Source organism: Lytechinus pictus, chromosome 6 (genome assembly GCF_037042905.1).
Source record: "Lytechinus pictus isolate F3 Inbred chromosome 6, Lp3.0, whole genome shotgun sequence".
NCBI classification, from domain to species: Eukaryota; Metazoa; Echinodermata; class Echinoidea; order Temnopleuroida; family Toxopneustidae; genus Lytechinus; species Lytechinus pictus.
Window position 1 is genome coordinate 14,582,151 of NC_087250.1, and position 24,206 is coordinate 14,606,356.

Below are 24,206 nucleotides of genomic sequence, written 5' to 3' on the forward strand. Positions count from 1 at the left end.
AATTTAGTTAAATTATGGACCGTCTTTCGTTTTCTTAGGGTTAGACGTTGCCAATTTTAACTCTGGTTTTGCCAATCGCGAAGGTCTCATTTTCGGATAAAATTCTCCCTTTCGACGCAAAGATGAGTGGTGGAGTTTATGGTGGAGGTGAGTTACTTATACGTCGTCTCGTTTTTTCTATTTAATTCATTATGAATGTTTTTAATGCCATATAAGTGAAGGAAGTTACTACGTTTGATCGAAAGACAAAGAAGTTGTTGTTTTTTGGTCTTTGCCATTTTTTGGATTTTGCACATGTGTGAATGGGAAGTGTGTTGTCGTGTGTAGCCGGTCGCGGTCACTTGCTCAAAGTGCCCAAATATCGGGGGACTATCAGACACTTAAGCATAATTGGACCAAAACAAATACAATCATTGAATCAAATAAAAATCATGTTTATTTTTCCGTACAAATGACAAAAGTCAATGACGTTGAATATTATTTATTAATCATCATCATAAAAAAATTAGAATCGAACAAATTTAAGCATTATCCTGGTTTAAGTCACCACTCCATTCACTGCCGTTCATTTCGTCAGCGGCGGTGACTTCTTTCCTCTCCCATTGACTTTGTACACAACGAGCTCACACACACTGACACACACGAGAAGAGAGGTGACTTATTTCAGAAATTCAGGATAAGGCCAAAAATTATGTATTTGTAAACGGAAATTATTTACTTACTACCAGAAGCTTTTTTTTTTTTCAGAAATCGGACGCGGTTTCCAAATATCGGATGCGTAGAGTTGTGGTTTGTGCACCGCGATCGATTTCCGCGATTTAAATCGTGCTCTAGATCTAGACCCCAAAATAATTGCTTAATTGTTGATGAAATAAATTATGTAAGCTGCGCAAATGCCGATTTTAATTGTTACTATCAATAATTTTGATACAGAAATCGGTAAATAATAATTTACTTACCAAGGGGACCTCTTTCGGCTCCGAACATCGGATGTCTTCGCTCAGTTGCGCGCGACTTCGTTCAGAAAACGAGTGCGTGCGCGTCAACTCAACAGCACGCATTTCCAATTCAATCAGCCGATACATGTATGTCTGATGTTTGGGATCGTGCCATATTTGGAAGGGTGTCGAATTTCCCGCCGTAAGGAACCCCCGCTGAGGCCATTGCAGATTTTTTTTTGCAATAGATCGAACATGTGCGATCTCGCCAGCGATATTTCCAGCGGAAATCACTTCCCCCTCACGAGATTTTTTTTGGTCATCGATCTTTTGGAGTCCATAATTAGCGAGGGTCATAAGAATCTCTGGAAATCAAGATCATGGATGTTACCCCTGAATTTAAACCCTGGAATATTTTGTTTTTTGAGCAGCAACTTGGAGCTACATGTACTGTGTGTGTGTAGTTCAATAGCAGGTTATGTTCATGTATCTTATGCATGCAAGTCCCCTGCCAGTGCAGGTCCCTGTAGTAATGGAGAGGGAGTTGAAGTCATTTTCGTCCGCTATATTTGGAACCGTCCGATGTTTGGGGACTTTACTCTATGCCAATTAATGCAGTACACAACACAGACTTTAAAAATCAATAAATAACACTTTTGTGACCCAAAATACTAATTTCCATACAGTTGCAATTTATTTTTCATTAGTAACTTGGGAATAATTTTTGTATTCACCAGAGCGCTCAAAAACTTGAATTTTGGGCATACATGTATTTTTGTGTACGCCCTCTATTGGTGGGAAGTAAAATGGCAAGAAAATTTACATTTTTCAATCTCTATTTTAAATTTAGAAAAAAATAATTAAAAGAATCAAATTAACTTAAGAGCCATGTTATATGATGATTAGCTGTAATGGAATCTGACAATGTCAAACAATCAAGCATTTGTTCTAAGGAAAACAAGAAAATAAGCCAAATATTGCCAAACTTATTTTGCCAAACATGGAGAACCAAGAGAGAACAAGGTTATATCGTGACCTTGTTCTTTGAATATTGTGGTCACGGTCAGCCTCGCACTATGTGTGAGTGCTCTAGAGGTAACCAGAGCCGAAGCCACACCACCCCCCCCCCCCCCTTCCCCCGACCCTGATGCAAGCCAAGATTCCTAAGGACATCATAAAAGACAAATTAAAGCATGGGGAAAAGAAAGAGGAAAGAACTAGTTACAGTTACAGACAGACAGTAAAGGGCAAAGGCGCACTGCCAATATGGGAGACTGATTATCTCCAATATCAGAGACTTTTGACTTTATTGTAAAGGATTTGGGTATCCAATTTCAGAGGCAGTCTCCAGTTTGGGAGACCAATTTCCTTTGTTTACATTTGCTGCAAAAGGATTAGCTTGGCGACAAATGAAAATGTGATAAGTAGATTCCTCATGAAAAATGACCCTTTTCACCGTCTACTTTTGTTTTGATAAGGATGTTTGTTGTCATCCACACACAAAACAAATGGGCTTCTGACCTCAGTGAGACAAAATTTTGGGTGGAAATAATTACACTTTTGTTGGTGTTGTTTCTTTTGTTCTTTTGCAAAGCAAGTCTCCAACATGGGAGATTGTCTCCCATATTGGAGAGAGTCTCCCATATTGGCCGTGCGCCTCTACTGACAGAACTTGAAGAAGAGAGCAGCCTTCATAAAGAAGTAGAAAAATTAAAAGTGAGAAAGAAACATCTATTGGGAATCCCATTTGGGAAAGAGTAAAATTTTCAGATCATGACATGTAACAGTTATGGCTAGGCGAATGTAATGTATCCTTAAAGGGGAATCCAACCCAAATAAAAACTTGTTTTATAAGGAAAAGAAAATCAGACAAGTTGATAGGTGAAAGTTTGAACAATATTGGACAAACAACAACAAAGTTGTGAATTTTTAAAAGTTGTAAATATCGGTAATCACTATACCCATGGAGACTTCAAATTGGCCGCATATGGGATGTCATAGTGATGTAAGGCAAGGAGTACTCTTCCATGTACTCCAATACATATTATGGCTAAAATGTTATTTTTCCCAAAAGTTTTATTTCAAATTATATTTTTCTTTCATGAGGACATAAAACAATATACTACCTGGGTTATATTTAGATTACTGCCCCAGGGGAACGGGTACTTAGGAGAAAACCACAAATCCCTGATAATAAAGTACATGGCCTATGGGAAAGTTGTCCTTGCCCCTTGTCATAATTTACTTACCCAGTTGCCAATTTGAAATCTACATAGTATTAGTGATCTCAATTTTAAAGCAGCTATAACTTTCTTATTGCTTGTCGGATTTCTTTCAAACTTTCACCATCCTGTTTAATTTATTTTTCTCCTTCCCAACGCAACATTTCATGGCCAAGGCTGGATTTCCCTTTAACTAAGAAGGGGACATTTTCCCTGACCAAAATAATTATTTTGAAAATAGACCTAGATCTAGCACGAGGAGCAGAAAGAAAAATTGGTGAAGGTTTGAGGAAAATTTATCAAAGATTTAAGAAATGTGGAGAAGGTTTACGGTCCACCATGTGTAATATGAAGAAGGGAAGGAAATAGAGGCAGAAAGATTGAAATGGAAAATTAGAAGTATTCTTTTCTTGAAAGTGAGTGAAGTCCTGAAAAGGACTGTAAACCAGATGAGATGAGCTGAATATGGCTTGAGTAGCGATGGTTTGAGAAGTAGCAGGATGAAGTGAAGAGAGGTTGCTTGACGTTTCAGGCAGGTTGACTGTCCGTCTTCAGGAGTGAAGGGCGCTAAACGAGCGCGGGGTACTTATGGCGAGAATGTGGACGTCAGAGGAATCGGTCGCCGGTCGGGTCGGCGGCGGGTGGTTAGTGATGGTGCTGTGACTTCGTGGAGTTGTGTGGACGTGAGTGCGGACGTCAGAGGAATCGGTGGCAGCCGGGTCGGCCCGCCAAGAAAGAAGTTATTAAGATTTTACCCCCTTTTTATTTGTGATGTCAAATCAAATGCGAGCAGCTTCCCAATCCCTTGTGTCTTTGTGAATTTAAAAAATTCAATGAAATGTCATTTTCTTAAAAATTCAACATGGGTTTTATTGTACCTGTATGGTAGATTTAGATCTACATGTATATCAACAGACAAAATGCATCTCAACCGCTCCTGAAAGAAGAACATTTTTAGTCATGAACCATTAAAAATTTGAAATTTGATCATGCATAACTTACGGGGCAGCGCTGCTCTGACATGATATCATAGTTTTATGAAGATAGAGTAACAAGCCCTAATTGGACATGTCAGGCATGGATCCAGGGCCCGGGGGGGCCACTTCCATTCACGAATGGATACCATGCGCGACCATGGGGTCTCGAAAAGCACCCTTAACACGTAATTTCCATATTCTGAAAATGCACCCCTTAACAAGTATTGGCGTGTGAAACCCTACCCTTAAAAAGTATTGGAAACAAAACGACACTTTTGGCAAATATTCCCTGAAATGAACCCCTAAACAAGTACAGGAATGTTTTATTGTTACGGGTCCTTCGGTCGTCGGCTTTACCTCATTTGGTTTAGTACGACCCCACCTTCTACACCTCGCGCAAATCGGACTCTAAACACGAAGTGTTGGGGCAAAATGGACATCCTTTATAAAACATTTTAATTTTGTTTTATCATTCCCGCAAATTCGACTCTAAACACGTAATTTTCCTGACGAAATAGACACCCTTTTTTCATTATTTTTGTGTTTTTGACACCCTTATCACGTTACGTACGTAACGTGCCCTATCGTGAAAAGGACATCCTTTTTACGTGTTTTTTTGGTCGCGCATGGTATCCACTCGTCAATGTAAGTGGCCCCCCCCCCCCCCCCCCCCCCCCCGGATCCAGGGGGTGGTGGAAGGAGCAGGTAAACCCCGTTAAATTTGGAAATATATTGCTGCATCCCCGGAAATTAAAATTAATTCTTCTGCTATTTTTGTGGCTGCACCTTGTACAGTGGCCCCATAACAAACCCTGTAAAAAGCGTGATGAGTGACCCTTTTTTTTTCCTTCCTTTTCAAATGCACACTTCGTAAAAGTCCGCCTCTGGATATGCGTCTGCAATGACCAGCTCAGCCGCTTTGCTCCCTTGCTTTCGTTTTTTTTTTTCCAAAAACATTTAGATCGATGAACTTTGGCCATGTTGTGGGTAATTGTTAATTGCATCATAACTTTGAAAGTTTATGGATATGGTTTGAAATGTGGCCATATTGGGGTAATCCAGTATCATTGCTCATCTTGCACAAGTCTTAGGTCACTTTATCAAGGTCAAATATCATTGTCAATGGACGTAGTATTATATTATTGTATGAATTATGTTTTGGGGAAATAATTGTTTTATAGTCATTTTCAAAGTCAGCACTCTGAATCATGAAATGCAGGCGAGACTGTCAGAGGCGCTCCACTCATTATATTTAGATGGAAGTTGGAAATAATAATATATATATATGTTATTACCCCAGCTGTAGCTTGGCAGCCGTAATTACTAAGATTACAGCACCAGGTACCCATTCACCTCACCTGGGTTGAGTGCAGCACAATGTGGATGAATTTCTTGCTGAAGGAAATTACGCCATGGCTGGGATTCGAACCCACAACCCTCTGTTTCAAAGTCAGAAGACTAATCCACTGGGCCACATCGCTCCATTGGAAAATGAACATTGCAAAATTTTGAAAATAGACAAATATATTTAGCCAATGCAAATGCAACTTTCAAATTGCAAATTTCATTTTGTGAAAAGAAAGGACAAAATTATTGCAAAAAAGCATAGCATGTTTTAATAATCTTGAGCTGATTACTTGAGATCTATGAAAATAAATTTTGAATTCTGCTGGCGCTTATATTACTTGTTTCATGTGAAACATTAATACCCGGTTCAATCCAAGTCTTGGTCCAAAGTTACCTCAGCTCAGGTGATGGGCTTACTTTGTTGGATTATACCCAGCTGCCTTTAAATTTGTTGTCTAGTTCTTTTTTTTTTTAAATTAAACTCGCTATTGTCAGGTCTTATTTCAACGGAATAAAGACTATTGTTTCCACCAAAATAATTGGGCACATATTACACAAACACATGGATGATCATTTTATCTGATTCTGTTTGAACTTATGCTCTAATAGATTGTTAAGTACAACTGTTGTAAACTCTAAATATGATGTTTTATGTTTTTATTTTATTTTTTTTTCAGATGAGGTTGGAGCCTTGGTGTTCGATGTTGGCTCTTACTCTGTGAGGGGTGGATACGCAGGGGAAGACTCACCAAAGGTACATCATTAGGAAATATTTCATGAGCTATAATTAATGGCTCTTAAAAACCCATTTTGACTTTGTTCTACTGAGGACTGTCAGATTAGCACAAAAAATTGTCTCAAATAATTCATGCTTTCGTTAGAAGAAAATGACTCATCAAGTCATCACTTGAAACACTTGAGATGGATTTTTTTACTTGCAATATTCATTAATTGATTGCAATGCTCCCTTAAACATCATTCTTTGTAGAGAAAGAGTATGAAATTTACATGGGTTACATTTGCATTTAGGGTCATTTCGTTCACGAAAAATTTGACAAGCAAAAAAAAATAAAAAGGTCCTATTTTTATAAGGGGGGCACACTTGTGTTAGAACGACAAATTTACATTACAAATTTGTAATATGCCACTCAAAAGAGAGGCATGGGTCGGATGGTTCCCCCCCCCCCCCATCCGCCAGTGTTATGCATGATACATGTATGAAAGACTGTAGATAGACCATTGAAAGGTTATTTAGATTTAGATTTAGATTTATTCATTTTCCGTTCACAAAGCACAACAAAATCAAACAATACATAGTAAAATTTGAAGTACAACATCAATCGGAATAAGGTATAAACAATGAGAACTAATGCGAACTAAAGTAACTTTGACTATAATGACTATATAAAACAGAACGGAGGGGCTTGCCAAGAAAAGCAAAGCTTGTATGAGAGGCAAGCCCCCGTAACTTAGTTTCAGTACGTAGGCCCCTATATTACAAAACTATAATATAAAGGAGAGACGGAAGACAGTTTAAAAGGAGGCTATACAAAATATCAAAGGTAACAACGAAAGAGTGACACAAATTAGAATAAGGGATAATAATAATAAAGAAATAATTTGTCCATAGATACTTTAATCTTTCCTTCAGACTGTAAAAAAAAATTAAAGGAATTTTTTTTTTAAAGTTTCATCAAAATCGATTATGAAATAAGCAAGTTATGGACGTTTAAAAAGACTTGTACTTTCTATGGGGATCCTCAAATTGGCAAATATGCTTTGAAATGGCTGATTTTGTGGACAACTCTCCATTTGTTTTGTACACAAATTTTCAGATTTTCCTCATTATCTTCCAAATTGCATCTTGCTTCCTTCTGAGCACAACAAATGTCATGGGAAAATATAATTCACACCACATATGTCAAGGTCAGGAGGAGATAAATTGTTCCTCTCATTTTACTCTTTTCAATATAAAGGTTGCTTCTCTTCTTGGGTTTTGGTTTCCTTGAAGTGCTGCTCATAGTCCCTGTACATGGAACACTTGTGGTGTAGTAGGTCTAAATTTTGCCTTCTGGTCAGAAGGTCGTGTCTTTGAATCCCACCACATCCTAGCGTCCTTTGGCAAGGCGTCAATCCATGCTTTGCCACTCCCCTCCCAGGTGTTAAAGTGATCATTTCACTTTGTTCTGATTAAAAAATTCTCCTTCTGGTTCCTGAAAATGGGCTAAACATTAGGCTTATAGTGTAAAAATACCATCCCAACAGTTTCAAAGTATTATACTTACAGGATCAATTTTAAAACCTTGGAGATGTAAACCAAAGTTTGAAATAATTGGGAGTTGGTTTCAATGACTATGTGTATACAGGGAATCTGTGCACCACAACACATTAATTATAGATTAACACAGCATGACCTACATGTACATACAGTGTGTACAAGGTATACTCTGAATGTACAGTGCAGCTAATAGTGTGTGTTAAGAGATACGCACAACAGAAGGCAGTCAAAATAGCCAACGGACTTTTTGAATTGGAGAAAACTGGTCATAAGCTGAACCGTCTACTAGACGGTTCTCAAAATCAGGCTAATAAATTGCTACTTGTATCTAAATTAGAGTTTTTCATCCTGTATTGTGGTCTGTTTCAGGTTTTTTTAGGACAAATACAGGCACTCATACGCACGTTTCAACTCAGTTTGAGAATTTTTTAAATCAGCTGCTCACAAAGTTAAACGATCCCTTTAAATCAATACCTGTTAGGATGCAAAAACCTCTGTAGTATGGCGAGCAATTTAATTTTGAATGTATTGTTCAAATGGTCCCAGGTCAGTAGAGAAAGTGCATACATTGTGTGTGGGCAAGCCAGGATCCGGTCACCAGGGTAATAATATATCTGTATTAGTGCTTCTAAAGAGACGTTGTTCCATATATTAACTTAAGAGATTTAAAAGCAAAATACTGTTATTATCATTATTATTATCTGCCATATAATACCTTTTATGAGTTTATGACGAGAGTAGTACATGTAATATATCTGTAAACCACTTTACGTTCCATATTTTAAGCACGATATAAAAGTGAAATGTTGTTCTCAGTATACAGTCAAGTCAAACCTGTGTATAGTGGCCACCAAAGGGAAACAAAAGTGGCCACTGTAGACAGGTTGGTGTCCATCTTGAATTTGCCATGTATTGTAGATATTGTGCAATATACTGGACATACAGTATGTGTCCCTAAGGAGATAATTTTGTAAAATATAAAGTTGCAATTCACCAAATACTTTATGTACAGTAGATTGTATAATCATTATTTTAAGAGTAAGATTCATGTTTAGATGCAGCTGCAAGTGTAAGGACTAGCAATTCAATTACTGTCAGAGTCAAAAGTTTGAGTGAAGCTGATTCTTAGTGGCCACTATAGAGGGTGGTATATTGACTGAGGGACACAAAATGAGTGGACACTGGTCGCATTAGACAGATGGCCACTATAGACAGGGTCTACAACACATGACTTTCCTGCGGGGGAATTTTTAGTGGCCACTATAAGCAGGTGGCCGCTATAGACAGGTGGCCGCTGACACAGGTAATAGGTATCTGTAATATAGTTTATGAGCAGGGTATCAAGATGTCTGTATTACTTGGAGATGTACCATGTATTAAGCACTAAAGCGAAGTGATAACAATAGTATTATTGTTGTTATTATTCTGTAATATATACATATATGCCTATTTAATATGAATTCTCATTTTCACGCTACCTGCAGGCTGAATTCCCAACCACCATCGGGTCAGTCGATTGCAAAGATGAGGAATCCATGGACATCGACGGTCAGACGCAACCCATCATCAAAGATGGCGCCACCAAGAAGCGTCACGTTGTCGACACACCGTATCTCACGTTCGTTCGCGAAGGCATGGAGCTGGGTACACCACTCAAAGATGGCATGGGTAAGTACCCATTTCACCCCTTAAAATTTATGAAAATAAAATAAAATAAAATAAAATAAATCAAATTAAAAATAACTAAATAATTAAATGAATAATGAAATTGGAATGAGTGAATGGATGGATGGGTGGGTGGGTGGGTGGGTGGGTGGGTGGGTGGGTGGGTGGATGGATGGATGGATGGATGGATGGATGGATGGATGGATGGATGGATGGATGGATGGATGGATGGATGGATGGATGGATGGATGGATGGATGGATGGGTGGGTGGGTGGGTGGGTGGATGGATGGATGGATGGATGGAGAGGATAGATAGATAGATAGATAGATAGATAGATAGATAGATAGATAGATAGATAGATAGATAGATAGATAGATAGATAGATAGATAGATAGATAGATAGATAGATAGATAGATGGATGGATGGAGGATAGATAGATAGATAGATAGATGGATAGATAGATGGATGGATGGATGCATGGATGCATGGATGGATGGATGGATGCATGCATGGATGGATAGATAGATAGATAGATAGATAGATAGATAGATAGATAGATAGATAGATAGATAGATAGATAGATAGATTATAGATAGATAGATGACTGAATGAATAAATAAATAAATCTATCACTTGTAAACTGTAATTTGCGATTGATTGCAAATATTTTCTTGAAACACCCTTTAAGTGTTACTATGACTTCTCTATTTGTTCATCATATCGTCATTGTATATGTTGCTCCTCTTTACTTTTCTGTTTATTAGAAGTGAAAAATAAATTGATTAATGCCTTTCGTGTTTATATGTATTTTAGTTGAAGATTGGGACATGTTTCAAGCTGTTTTAGACCATGCCTATAAGAAGTACATCAAATCTGATCCCAGTCTACACCCTGTGCTCATGTCTGAACCTGCCGTAAGTAGAAAAAAACAATTTAAGTGATTTTTTTTTTGGGGGGAGGGGGGGTAAGTTTTGATTCATCTAGCAGATGCCATTGGCCAGGCTTTTTCCTGGGCCCCGTCTTACAAAGAGTTGCGATTGATCCGATCAATCACAACTATGGATGGCCAACAATGTCAACATCTACTATGCATTTTTGTTCAAAATATTTTCTAGCTATGGTGTATATTCATGCATCCATTGTTTTCTTGAAAATTCACTATGCTTCTCTTTGTTTACAAAGGACATTGTGCAAATTTCCTGTAGAAATAATTATGACACTGATGGATTTCCATAGAGTTATGTTTGATTGGATCAATTGTAACTCTTTGTAAGACAGGCCCATGATAACCTCCCTTTTCAGCACATTGGGACTTCTTTTCAGACTTCCAGTGAGTAAAACTGACTGCTATCTCAGGCCTTATTGCTTAAAAGTTACTCTTATGCAAACTTTGCCATCCAATGGTAACTACCATGGTAATTACATGTATGATCAACAGCCAATCAGAATCAAGGATTCCATGCAAGTTACCATGGGATGGCAAAGTTACCATAATGATGATAATGGTAACTTTTATGCAATGAGAACTTGATCCAGTTGACAACTCTATGAACAGACAAATAACACAACAACAATCTTTTAGTTTTCATCAATTAAGATAGAGGGCGCCAGCACTTTGCAGTGTTGCTATTAGCAAGATCCACTCGATACAAGCATAACAGAGAATAATAGATTCAAGTGATACTTAAATTTGACATCAAGTAACAATGGACCTCATTCTTTAAGGCAAATTCTTTTTTCTTTCAAGTCTCTCTGTTCTGTATCTTGAAATATGATCAAATAATACTAATGATCTTATGATTTTGCATATCAATATGATAACAAAGATATGTGAGGTTGATACTTTCTTCAGGCAAATTTTTCTGCACCACATTAATGCGCCTACACAGCTTCATGATTTCTGTTTTACATTGTTTTATTTTTTCAGTGGAATATTCGTCAGAAGAGAGAGAAGCTTACAGAGCTTATGTTTGAGCAGTACAACATTCCTGCGCTCTTTTTATGTAAGAGCCCTGTTCTCTCCGCGTATCCTTTTACGCTTTTGTGATTGTGTTTTGTGCGCCTATGAATCTTTTTTTATCAGAAATGCCGGAGAAGGGAAACAAATTTCAATTTGGTGGATTCACAATACAGTGCACCACCTATCGACTGCAGCGGACAGGCCAAAATTTGCAAGGCCTCATGGGAAAAAGTTGACATCTGCATGCTATTATCCTGCACAGACCAATGTGGCTCGGCCGGTTTGCATAAAATTATGCTGTTTACTAGGGTCTAGGAGGTAGGAGAAAATGCTGCAGATTTCTTTGGGAAATTTATAAGTTTTCGGTTAATTCTTCCTCCGCTTTTCTTATGGTTTTCATTTTTTATAAAACATCTTAACACCAGCATTATGTACTGGCTGCACCTATCCTGCGCATGATGTCGACCCAAAAGTTAGAAATCAGCCTGTCCGCTGCCAACCGATATATGGCGCACCGTATCGTTAATCCACCGAATTGTGGTAACAATCTCAAAATAAGTTCGAGCAGAGTCAAAGAATTGTCGCTCAAGTGTTTGTATAGTAGTGATTAAAGGGGAAGTTCACCCTGACAAAAAAATTTAATGTAAAAATAGCGGGGAAAAAAATGAAAAATATTGCCAAAGGTTTGAGAAAGATCCATCAAAGATAAAGAAGTTATCAAAATTTTAATCATTTGATTTGTGACGTCATAGGCAAGCAGCTTTCTTACATATCATATGGTGAAGAATCAATTGAAATGTCATTTTCTCAGGAAATTTGAAATGGTTTTTACTGTACCTTCAGGATATCAAGAGAAAAATAATTTTACACCAGTTCGTAAAATAAAAATAAGTCATCACGAAACATTAAAGAATTGAAATTTATGCATTTTATATATTACATAACATATGCGGCAACTGCTTGTTTATGACGTCACAAATCCCAAAAAATAAAATTCTAATAACTTTCTTAATCTTTAATGGATTTTCCTCAAGCCTTCCCCGATATTTTTTATTATTTTTTCTGCTATTTTTACAACAACTTGTTCTTCAGGGTGAACTTACCCTATGAAATAAAATATAAATGATCCTGGTAGAGAATATGAAATTGCTGAAAAAGGGGCAAAATAATCATGGCATTCAAGCCAGGTTCTGGATCTTTTCCCAACTGTCCCACATGTGCCTATCTGTGTTGGTGATCTTCAGTTTAATTCTATTTTTTTTTTTGGGGGGGGGGGTGCTAAGATTTAGATTAGATTTCATGACTTCAGTTTATCATGACAACATTTAGATTTACTATTTACTATTTAGTAACAATGAACCTTGATTTTATAGGCTTTCTCATAAAATCATTGTTTTCTTCAAATACATGTGCAATAGTTCACATACCTGTACCATACCTTGTTGTGGGCGTAAAGTTTTACCTATAAAGCTTGTTTGCCCCTCTCCTTCCAATTTCTTGAAGTCAGTAAAGTGGAAGATAGACTGGTACTGGATATATGGCAATGTGTGGTTTCAGCAGGTAAAGGTATGAAAGCATGGGCAAGTGAAAGATTGGTCAGGGTTAAATTTTTCCTTTTTGAGCTCCCAAGTTTTCTCTAGATTTGACTTGAAAGAGTTTATGGAAGTGCTCTTCACTACTTGATTTGGCAAGTTATTCCACTCAGATACTACTCGATATGAGAAAGAATTTTGTCTTTTTCGAGTATTTGCTCTGGGTTTTCTCTATCTTATATATACATGTATGTCCTCTAGTTCTGGAGTCTTCATTGAATTTGAAAAATTTGAAAAATTTTGAAGTCTCAAGATCGTCGGTCCCTTGAATTATTCGGAAGTCGGAACACTTGGATAAGATCTGCTCTGTGATGTCGGTAGGATAATGAAGGTAAATTTAATTGAGCCAACTTTTCCGGGTAACTCTTGACCTGTAAACTCGGAACTGCTTTTGAAGCTCTTCTTTGGACTCTCTCGAGTTTCGCCTTATCCTTCTTTTAAAGGAGAAATATATTGAAAATCGTAAAAATGGAGAATCATATATCAAATCAAAGGAGAAAATAAGGAGAACACGATGGTGTACATCATTTATCATGGAGACCGATGGAACTCAGTTAATTGATAGTTTAAAGTTCTCTCTCTGAATGCTTCAAACACGCAGAATTACGTCCGCGAAATTGGGGATTTTTATGACGTCACTTTCTGTACGAGAGGCGTGATTGGCTCTCCCACGTGAAGCTCCACTTGCATGCAAAACCTGTTGCGAGGGTACGTTTTCTCCACATTGTCACTGAATACTTCGATCACGAAATGAAAGAAAACCCAGAATTTTATCTAGATTTGGATTTTCAAATTGATTATTTTGAAGATGAAGAGAATGATGATGAAGTGAACAACAAAGTGACGTAGTTGGAGGTAAATTGGGGGAATTACGCCGATGATGATGAGTCGGACAATTCAACTTGCAACACGATCACATGCCGATTCGCTACCTAACTCATGCAGCTGCTAAGTGCTAGCTACACCGCGCGGGCCAAATTGAATTCATGAAAATGAATTACCACACTGTCCAGACAGAGTCTCTTACCTCTGTGACTATGAAGAAGGAAAATAATGATAAAACTGTACTTACAAACAAGTGAATGTAATCCGAACCTGAAGGCAAATCAACTCAACGAATAGCAGCAGACGATATGCACCGATGATAAACTTCATGTGGCTGGGATAGATTGTCACTCGTTCTGTTAGATGTAATTTTTATCTCATTAATTTGACAAAATTACGAAACTCGGGGAATTATTTATCTATATAAAAATATAGTAACATCTCGTATAATTTTTAAATTACGATAAAACGTTTTTTGAAGGAAAACGTTGAGGTAAATTAAAATTAGATGTAAAAGATCCCCAACATGCGTAGCTTGATTGAGAGCTGTGCAACACGTGCATAGATCTTCTCTCTCAGCCAAGGCGAGCAAGCAATACGGCATGTTTGTGATTTTGATTACGATCACATATTCGAGCTTTTAAAAGATTTTATCGTAATTTAAAAGATAATACGAGATGTTACTATATTTTTATATAGATAAATAATTCCCCGAGTTTCGTAATTTTGTCAAATTAATGAGATAAAAATTACATCTAACAGAACGAGTGACAATCTATCCCAGCCACATGAAGTTTATCGTCGGTGCATATCGTCTGCTGCTATTCGTTGAGTTGCCTTCAGGTTCGGATTACATTCACTTGTTTGTAAGTACAGTTTTATCATTATTTTCCTTCTTCATAGTCACAGAGGTAAGAGACTCTGTCTGGACAGTGTGGTAATTCATTTTCATGAATTCAATTTGGCCCGCGCGGTGTAGCTAGCACTTAGCAGCTGCATGAGTTAGGTAGCGAATCGGCATGTGATCGTGTTGCAAGTTGAATTGTCCGACTCATCATCATCGGCGTAATTCCCCCAATTTACCTCCAACTACGTCACTTTGTTGTTCATTTCATCATCATTCTCTTCATCTTCAAAATAATCAATTTGAAAATCCAAATCTACATGTAGATAAAATTCTGGGTTTTCTTTCATTTCGTGATCGAAGTATTCAGTGACAGTGTGGAGAAAACATACCCTCGCAACAGGTTTTGCATGCAAGTGGAGCTTCACGTGGGAGAGCCAATCACGCATCTCGTACAGAAAGTGACGTCATCAAATTCAAGTCAATTCAGAGACCGATGCGAGGCATATTTCGGAGAGGCATTTTGAGCGTTTTTTAATCGGCGATTTTCACCTTATGTATTATTTTCGTTATTTTTTAATGACCCACTGATAATCCCCACATCATTATCTTTCCATTGACATATAATAAGACCACATTCATAATCAATATAGTTCTCCTTTAAGCATGAATGCCAAATCTGTGAACAATACTCCAAGGCAGGTCGAACTGTGGACTTATAAAGTAGCTTGAAGCTCCTAGGTTAAGCTTTACAAAAGAATATAATTCCTGATATATTTCAATATTTATGAAGTATGAATAGAAAAATCAGAAAGTCCACTTTGTAACTCTGTGAATATATATGATAATCAAAATTGTAACTAACACAGACAAATTTCTGTTGTTGAGGTAGAGAGCACTATAGAAAACAAGCAGATCATTATTTGTGTGAATGTTTATGAAATTAGTCTCCTTAACCAGTCACTTTATAGCTTTGCCAATGGAAGAGCGACAGGCTTAGTAATAGACAGTGGAGCAACTCACACCACAGCAGTGCCTGTATATGAAGGCTATGTCAACCAAACAGGTAAGTTATTTGAGCTACAGATGATATTTTATGTGTGCCTCGCACTATACTATATCAAATCAGATTTTTGCTAACCCAAAATAAGCAAATGGGACTTCCAATATAAATCAATTCGCAACAGAAAATACCACTGCTAAAAAGCAAATTAAAAAATTTGTAGTACCAACTAATATCTCTCTCGGGGGTGGATCCACAATTTTTTTTTTTTTTTTTTTTTTTTTTTGGGGGGGGGCATTTTTGTACAGAACAAAATGAACAAGCCAAGCCCCCCCCCCCCCCTCCAAAAAAAAAGGTCGTCACTCCCAATTAACAGTGATATATGTCCGGAAAAATTTGACAAGCAAAAAAAAAAGAAGAAGAAAATGTCCTTTCTTGCGCCGTATGCACAACATATTTTACTAACAAATACTTGTTATGGCTCTCAAAGGTCAGGGAGGGGGACACAGGCCAGGTGTGCCCCTTCATTGATCCTCCACACATCTATCTAGCCCTACAACACGAAATGTGCACATCAACTCACAGTAAAAACAAAAATCAATAATGAACAGGAATAACCATTCATTCTTAAAGGACAAGTCCACCCCAACAAAAAGTTGATTTGAATAAAAAGAGAAAAATCCAACAAGCATAATACTGAAAATGTCATCAAAATCGGATGTGAAATAAGAAAGTTATGATATTTCAAAGTTTTACTAAATTTCACAAAATAGTTATATGCACATCGTGGTCGGTATGCAAATGAGGAGACTGATGACGTCATTCACTCACTATTTCTTTTGTATTTTATTATGTGAAATATGAAATATTCTAATTTTCTCCTCATTGTCAAGTGAAAAAACTATTTATACCGCCCTGAACATGTGGAATTAACATTGTTTAATACTATATGGCTCAGTCAAGTTGGTCCTTATTGTTGAATATGTAAAAAATGAAATATTGTATAATTCAAACAATAAAAAACAAAACAAATAATGAGTGAGGGACATCAGCGACTGTCTTATTTGCATGCAACTGAGCTGTGCATATCACTGTTTTGTGAAAAATAAGTGGAACTTAAAAATGTCATAACTTTCTTATTTTACATCCGATTTTGATGAAATTTTCAGCGTTATGATAGTTTGATTTTTCTCTACTCAAATCAACATTTTTCTGGTGTGGACTTGACCTTTAATGAATAACTCTCGAAACAAACAAAAATAGTTTGAAATAGCCAAGCCAAGTCTTTGATTGTGAAAAAACATCTGATTTGATTTTAATGATATGTATTCAAAGTCTCAAACTAACAAAATACGTGACTTTATAATGTGATATATATACACACTCACAAAAAATAATGTGACTGCAGTTATGAAAAATGTTTTTATTCAATACAGCAATAAAAGTCAACCAAATAAGCATGCAACAAGCGACATGTAACAATGATATTATGACTTCTGCACACAACAAAATGTGACTACATACTCATTAACATGAATATGCATTCTTGAAATATTTTTCCAAAAATAAAATATTCATATTTTTATTCATTACAACTATTTTTGGAACTCCACTATTAAAGAGAAAACTTCATAAGCAAGCAATGAGGTAACAAAAACATATGACATTTTAAATGTACGCTGTACACTCACAAAAAAGGTGACTACACATGTACATGATAATACACTCATTAACATAATTTTTGCAATATTTCAAAAAAAAATCAATATTTATGATTTTATTCTATACAGCTCTTGTTAAATGTCCACCCAAAAAAAGATTTTGTACGCATGATGAGCTTTTAACAAAAATATGATTTTATGAAAGTACACACCAGACAGAAAATCAATATTTTATTTTCGAGGGCTACATGTACTTTTCACATTCTATTGCCTAAATTTGCAGTGAATTAAGATTTTCTTGGGCATTTTTAAAATTATTTTTCATGGCTCTTTTGTGCATTTCATGGGAAAAATTGCCCCAAGTTCTCTTGTAGTTTTTCCCTGGTACACACACAAAAAATGATGTGATTTCATGATAATGATTATTCATCAATATGCATGCTTTGGATATTTAGAAAAATGAATATATTCATGTTTTTATTCTATACAGCTATTGTTAAAAGTCCGCTTGGAGGGGACTTCATAAGCATGCAATGTAAAGAGTTCTTTGACGAGGAGAAGATAGACGTGGTCCCTGCTTACAGGATAGCATCGAAGGTAAGGCTCTATTTAATTTGCTTCTCCTCACAACCATTCATTACATGTGTTAAACAACCAGTAACAGGGGAGCAGCATATAAATATGGTCAATATTTCATTTGCTGCTACTCATAACCATTCATTACGTGTGCGATACAACTGGTAACATGGGAGCAGCATATAATATTGTTAATATTTCATTTGCTGCTACTCACAAACATTCATTACATGTGTTAAACAACTAGTAACAGGGGAGCAGCATATATACGGTCAATATTTCATATGCTGCTACTCATAACCATTCATTACATGTGTTAAACAACCAGGAACAGGGGAGCAGCATGTAAATATGCCATAATACGGTCAATATTTCATATGCTGCTACTCATTACCATTCATTACATGTGTTAAACAACTAGTAACAGGGGAGCAGCGTACAAATATGGTCAATATTTCATATGCTGCTACTCATTACCATTCATTACATGTGTTAAACAACTAGTAACAGGGGAGCAGCGTACAAATATGGTCAATATTTCATATGCTGCTACTCATTACCATTCATTACATGTGTTAAACAACTAGTAACAGGGGAGCAGCGTACAAATATGGTCAATATTTCATTTGCTGCTCCTCAAACTCATTCATTACATGTGTTAAACAACTAGTAACAGGGGAGCAGCATATAAATTTGGTCAATATTTCATTTGCTGGTCCTCATAACCATTCATTACGTGTGTCATACAACTGGTAACATGGGAGCAGTATATAACATTGTTAATATTTCATTTGCTGCTACTCATAACCATTCAGTACATGTGTTAAACAACCAGTAACAGGGGAGCAGTATATAAATATGGTCAATATTTCATTTGCTGCTCCTCAAACTCATTCATTACATGTATTAAACAACTAGTAACAGGGGAGCAGCATATAAATTTGGTCAATATTTCATTTGCTGCTCCTCAAACTCATTCATTACATGTGTTAAACAACTAGTAACAGGGGAGCAGCATATAAATATGGTCAATATTTCATTTGCTGCTCCTCAAACTCATTCATTACATGTGTTAAACAACCAGTAACAGGGGAGCAGCATAGAAATATGGTCAATATTTCATATGCTGCTACTCATTACCATTCATTACATGTATTAAACAACTAGTAACAGGGGAGTAGCATATAAATATGGTCAATATTTCATTTGCTGCTCCTCAAACTCATTCATTACATGTGTTAAACAACCAGTAACAGGGGAGCAGCATATAAATTTGGTCAATATTTCATTTGCTGCTCCTCGCAACCATTCATTACATGTGTTAAACAACTAGTAACAGGGGAGCAGCATATAAATATGGTCAATATTTCATACGCTGCTCCTCAAACTCATTCATTACATGTGTTAAACAACCAGTAACAGGGGAGCAGCATATAAATATGTTCAATATTTCATTTGCTGCTCCTCAAACTCATTCATTACATGTGTTAAACAATCAGTAACAGGGGAGCAGCATAGAAATATGGTCAATATTTCATTTGCTGCTCCTCAAACTCATGCATTACATGTGTTAAATAACCAGTAACAGGGGAGCAGCATATAATGTTAATATTTCATTTGCTGCTGCCCCGAAACATTCATTACATGTGTTAAACAACTAGTAACAGGGAAGCAGCATACAAATATGGTCAATATTTCATTTGCTGCTCCTCACAACCATTCATTACATGTGTTAAACAACTAGTAACAGGGGAGCAGCGTATAAATATGGTCAATATTTCATTTTACTACCGGTATTTTGTGTTTTGCAAATATGGCAAGGCATGAAAATCACACGTATGTGTGAGAGTTCAGCTTTTTATCTGATTTCAGATTTTTTTTTTTTTTTGGTTTTGATTTTCAGCTTAATTTCAACTTCTTTTAGCTTTCTTCTGTACAAAAACTGTGGGAGCTCTTTCTGTTTCAGTGTTTTTTTTCAACACTCTAGCTTTTTTCAGATCTTTTTATTTGTGACCATTCACACCCCTGAACACACTTTTGTACAACAGAGTGTGTATGCAGCAACAAACAGAATCAGTATTCACAGCTGCTAACCATGAAGAAAACTTTAAACTCTTTTTTTTTTTAAGATGATGTGAAAAGGAAAGTATAAAAGGGTATCCAAAAAAGTATGGATTCAGGGTTGATAGGAGGGGGAAAAAAGAGTATCCTGAAATGAAATGCTGGGTAGCACTTCCTGGTTCCTGTTGCAGAAAAGTTATTACTATGGCAACCTCCGTGGCCGCAGCACTCCACAGCCAATCAAAATCAAGGATTTCATGGAGGTAAACATTTGATGGCAAAGTTTAATACCATTGAAGAAAACTTCTGCAACAGGGTCCTGGATAGGACAAGTGGAAAAATTATTGATCACCTATAAGTTTTAAAATAGATTAAACAGGTATAACACTATTGATGGCCCTATTGGATCTCATGCTCTTCTCAAACTGAGCCCAGAAGAGTTCCTGACCATCCTCATCATCTGTCCAGAGCATGTAAGGTTTGTTCTTACTCAAGAACAACCGAACTAGGTACGGAAGGTCAGCATCCCGGATGTCCTCAAGGAAAATCAAGATGACCATGTCCAGTTTGGTATCGTTCATTTGCTCCAGGGCGATGCGCAACTTGGTCAAGAACCAAGCGTCATTTATACAGTTATAACTGATCAAAAGGACCGTCTTGAAACTGTTATCAACAACATAGTGAAGAGCATTGATGTAGAACATCGCAATGTTGAGGTCATTGTCCCCAAAGGCCACCTTCTGGAGATGTGGAAACCTTTCCCGCAGAACTGGCTTCAAGATGCCGTCAACCCATTCCTGGTCGTCTTCGTTATACATAATGTTTAGCTGGTATTCGTAGTCCTGTGCATCAAATTCATGGTTGATTTCCTCGTAGCCAAAGATGGCTAGCTTCAGGAGAAAGAACTTGTAGTTCAGCCACCATCGCTGCCGGTAAGCCACCAGGCCAATCACCAATACCAGAAGACCTGAAAGGCATACACTTGTGATCATCACAAAGTTTATTCCACAATATTTGTCTGGGTTAAATGTTAATATGGGTGAATCCACTTCTGCTTTGATTGATGTTAGTGAGCAGAGAGTTTGCTTTGGAAGCCTGAGTTCAATGTTGCCAGAACGAAGCCATTTCACAAACCAACTCAGTTGGCAAGTACAGGAGAATGGGTTTCCAGCAGCATCTATTCTCAGTGTCGTATTCGTTGGGAAGGACGTCATTGGTTCTATGGTGGTGATTCTGTTTTGTTGGATGAAAAGACTGTGCAAAGAGGTGGTTTCCTTGAACAATGTTCTTGGAATAGTCTCAAGTTTATTATTGCCTAAGAACAGAACGGCAAGGTGGTGTTGCCTTTGAAGCAGGGACTCGGGTACCTTCATAATCGCATTGTCCCGGACGTCCAGAGTTGTGAGGGCAGTCAGGCTATCAAAGACACCACAGCTCAGAACTGATATAGTACACTGAGACAGGTAAAGAATCCTGAGTTTCTTCATGGGGTTGAAAGTACCTGGTGCTAACATATCAAACTGATTTTGTCTCAGGTCCAGAACTATCAGGGAATTTAATCCCCAAAAGAGGGTCCTATTTGTCTTAGCATGGTGTATATCTGCACTTTTCAAGCTGCAGTCTCGCATGATTAGCCTATTGAGCGATGAAGCATTTGTAAATTGCCTCAGGGTGGTAATCTTTAACGGAGCAAAGGACAAATCCAACACTTGCAGATGTCCCAGGTAGCGAAAAGCGCCATTGATGAGTTGCTGATTCTCGTTAGTGAGATGCAGCTCTTGAAGGTGTCTCAAGTTGATAAAAGAGTATGGGGAGAATGACTGAGAGATGCCATTGTTGGACATGTTCAGAATTTGAAGATTTGTGAAACTCCACATTAAGAACCTTCGGATCGTTTTGAATTTGTTAAAAGACAGGTCTATATATTCTACTGAAGGAATTGTCACGTTGCTCCTCGGAATTTCTTCTATATTATTATGTGCCAAGTTGAGTTGGGAGAGTGAGAATAAGCCTGATACTAAATCAATAAACAGACTTGCAATCTGATTACTATTCAGCTTAAGTGTGGATAACATGTGCAGGCAGGAGAATGTCTTAAAGCTCAGAGTTGTCATGCAATTATAAGACAAATCCAAATCAATTAGGTTGTCCAATCCACAGAATGATTTACTAGATAAGTTGGCAACTCTGTTTCTATGAAGTGAAATTTTTTTTGTCTGATTGAACCCCCAAAACGCATAATCAGGTAAATATCGTATTCTGTTTCCTTTCATGATTATCATAGATATTTGACCATGATCTTCTAGAGCAATGTGAGATTTGTTCCCTGAAATTATATATTCAATCTTGCAAGCATTTAAATCTAGATGTGTAATAGCACTTCTCCCTATAATCACTGAGGGAATAAAGTTTTGAAAATTGTTGTGTGACAGCAACAACCAATTCACTGTCTTCAAATAGGAGAAAACCTTAAAAGGAAGAGTCTGTAAGGCATTTCCTCTTAGGTATAGTTTTTCTAGTGAGCAGTTCTGTAGCGGTTCAAAGTCAAGGGCATCAAGAAAAGCGATTCTATTCTGAGATACATCAAGGGTCGTGATGCTGGTGGACCAAGGAAGTGCACTGCGTGGGAAAGAAACCAATCTGTTTTTGCCGAGAATGAGTATAGAGAGGAAACGGTTTTCACGGAACAACCCTGGGGGAAGAGAAACAAGTATGTTGTCTCGTAGACTTAATTTCCTGAGGTGACTCAGAGACTCAAAGGCACCATGTTCTATCTTCGACAGAACATTGTGTTCAAGTCCTAAGGAAGTGATATTTGGGTAATATGCAAAAGAGCCGTTGAACAAGGTTGATATCTTATTGAAGGAGAGATCGACCATTACTGTGTTCCGTGGAAGATCCTGAGGAACAGATTTGAGGTGTAGGTGAGTGCAGATGGCTTTTGTTCCAAGGCTTGTGTTCTTGAGGATGCATTCTTCGGTCGACTCAGAGCTGAGACTTCCTGAAACATCCTTGAAAGGCCGCTCAGCCAGAAGCAGGGACATGGTAAGGAGCAGTATCCCCAGACAGGAGGAAACCCTTGAGGCATTCATGGTGGTATTAACAGCCAGCATGATTGTGATCTGGAAGGTGTCACAACTGAAGGATCCTACCCATGTTACTCTCAGGATGGATAAATCTATCTGTAAGGACTGCTGGCCTTCAGGTAGTGGTGTAAAACTGTTTTCACAAGTACAAAATCAGCATCTCCTGTTTGGTTTCAGAAAAGCCAAAGTTGCATGTATTTGTACAATGACAAACTGCAGTTTGGAATTGTCTTCCAGATTGCGATGTCACCACTGCCGAAGCAAATATCTTGATCAATTTAAATTGCTGCAAGAGAGTCAGGAATCTTGCCTTGTCCATAGACGTCCTCCCCTTGAAAGGTTGTCCGTAGCGACATTTGCTGCTGAATAATCATTTCAAATTCATTGTTGATATGAAGAACAAAGCAGCTGCAAAATTGATATGTTATGCTTCTGTGCAGATATGACTTGAAGCAAAGAAAGGATTGCAGAGATGAAGTGGCAAAGCAGACTGATGAATAAAGTCAAAGTTTCTGGAGCTCGAGTGCAATTTAAAATCACAAAATCATAGTTTGTTAACCGAGTGTCAAAGTCAGATAGCACTTGATAACAATGGAATGCTTAATCACTCTGAAATACATTTACATAACTTGAAGATTGCAACCAATTGTGCTTTTATTAGAAAAAAATAGTTTGTAATGAGTCTATTTTATAGCTGTTCTACTTTCGATTTCGGGTCTGATTCGTAATAAGTACTAGGAATGTACAATAATATTTTTTTTAAGTAAATAACTGGATAAACTTATTACCAGGATGTAAGGATATCAATGTTTCAGTTCTTTTAATAAAGCAAACATTTCCTGAGTACTCAAATCAATAATGATGAATGGTATTCTATTTCTTGGGTTTTTCTCTCTTTTTTTATCCCTTTCTTCCCTAAAGCAACCACTAGTCGAGCTGTATGAAATAAAATGATTTTAGTGGGTGTATTTAGCAATTTAACAGGAAATAATTGGTTTTATTTGCCCCCCAAAATTATTTTTTTCCTTTTGATATGAAACAAAAGTCTTTTGAATCTTTATTATAGAATGGGCTAATTATCTAAAGATATTGTTTTGTACATGTAGTATTATGATATAACATACAGATATTCAATCACTATGACCTGAATTCACAAAGGTGATTTTGA

At 37.1% G+C, this 24,206-nt stretch overlaps 2 protein-coding genes across 2 annotated transcripts; one reads left to right on the forward strand and one right to left on the reverse strand.

The window, feature by feature from the left end:
- The first annotated feature begins 32 nt into the window (after nt 1–32).
- On the forward strand, nt 33–18,059 carry LOC129263768 (actin-like protein 6B). The gene is made up of 7 exons (XM_064100423.1): nt 33–147; nt 6,162–6,238; nt 9,247–9,430; nt 10,244–10,344; nt 11,358–11,455; nt 15,623–15,717; nt 17,806–18,059. The coding sequence occupies exons 1-7, from the start codon at nt 123–125 to the stop codon at nt 18,057–18,059; spliced, it is 834 nt and encodes a 277-aa protein (XP_063956493.1). The 5' UTR covers nt 33–122.
- A 1,732-nt stretch (nt 18,060–19,791) lies between these two features.
- On the reverse strand, nt 19,792–23,646 carry LOC129262913 (slit homolog 1 protein-like). Its single transcript, XM_064100562.1, has 2 exons — nt 20,222–23,646; nt 19,792–20,154 (listed from the first exon to the last, which is right to left on the reverse strand). Exon 1 carries the CDS (start codon nt 23,063–23,065, stop codon nt 20,324–20,326), a length of 2,742 nt encoding a protein of 913 aa, XP_063956632.1. The 5' UTR covers nt 23,066–23,646; the 3' UTR covers nt 19,792–20,154; nt 20,222–20,323.
- Between the last annotated feature and the right edge of the window lie 560 nt (nt 23,647–24,206).

Bases quoted from the DNA above. Each gene is read 5' to 3' on its own strand.
- LOC129263768 (XM_064100423.1), top strand. From the start codon at position 123: ATGAGTGGTGGAGTTTATGGTGGAG. The intron at 148-6,161 runs GTGAGTTACTTA...TTTTTTTTTCAG, and splicing joins TGGTGGAGTTTATGGTGGAG to ATGAGGTTGGAGCCTTGGTG. The intron at 10,345-11,357 runs GTAAGTAGAAAA...TTATTTTTTCAG, and splicing joins TGCTCATGTCTGAACCTGCC to TGGAATATTCGTCAGAAGAG.
- LOC129262913 (XM_064100562.1), bottom strand. From the start codon at position 23,065: ATGCTGGCTGTTAATACCACCATGAATGCCTCAAGGGTTTCCTCCTGT.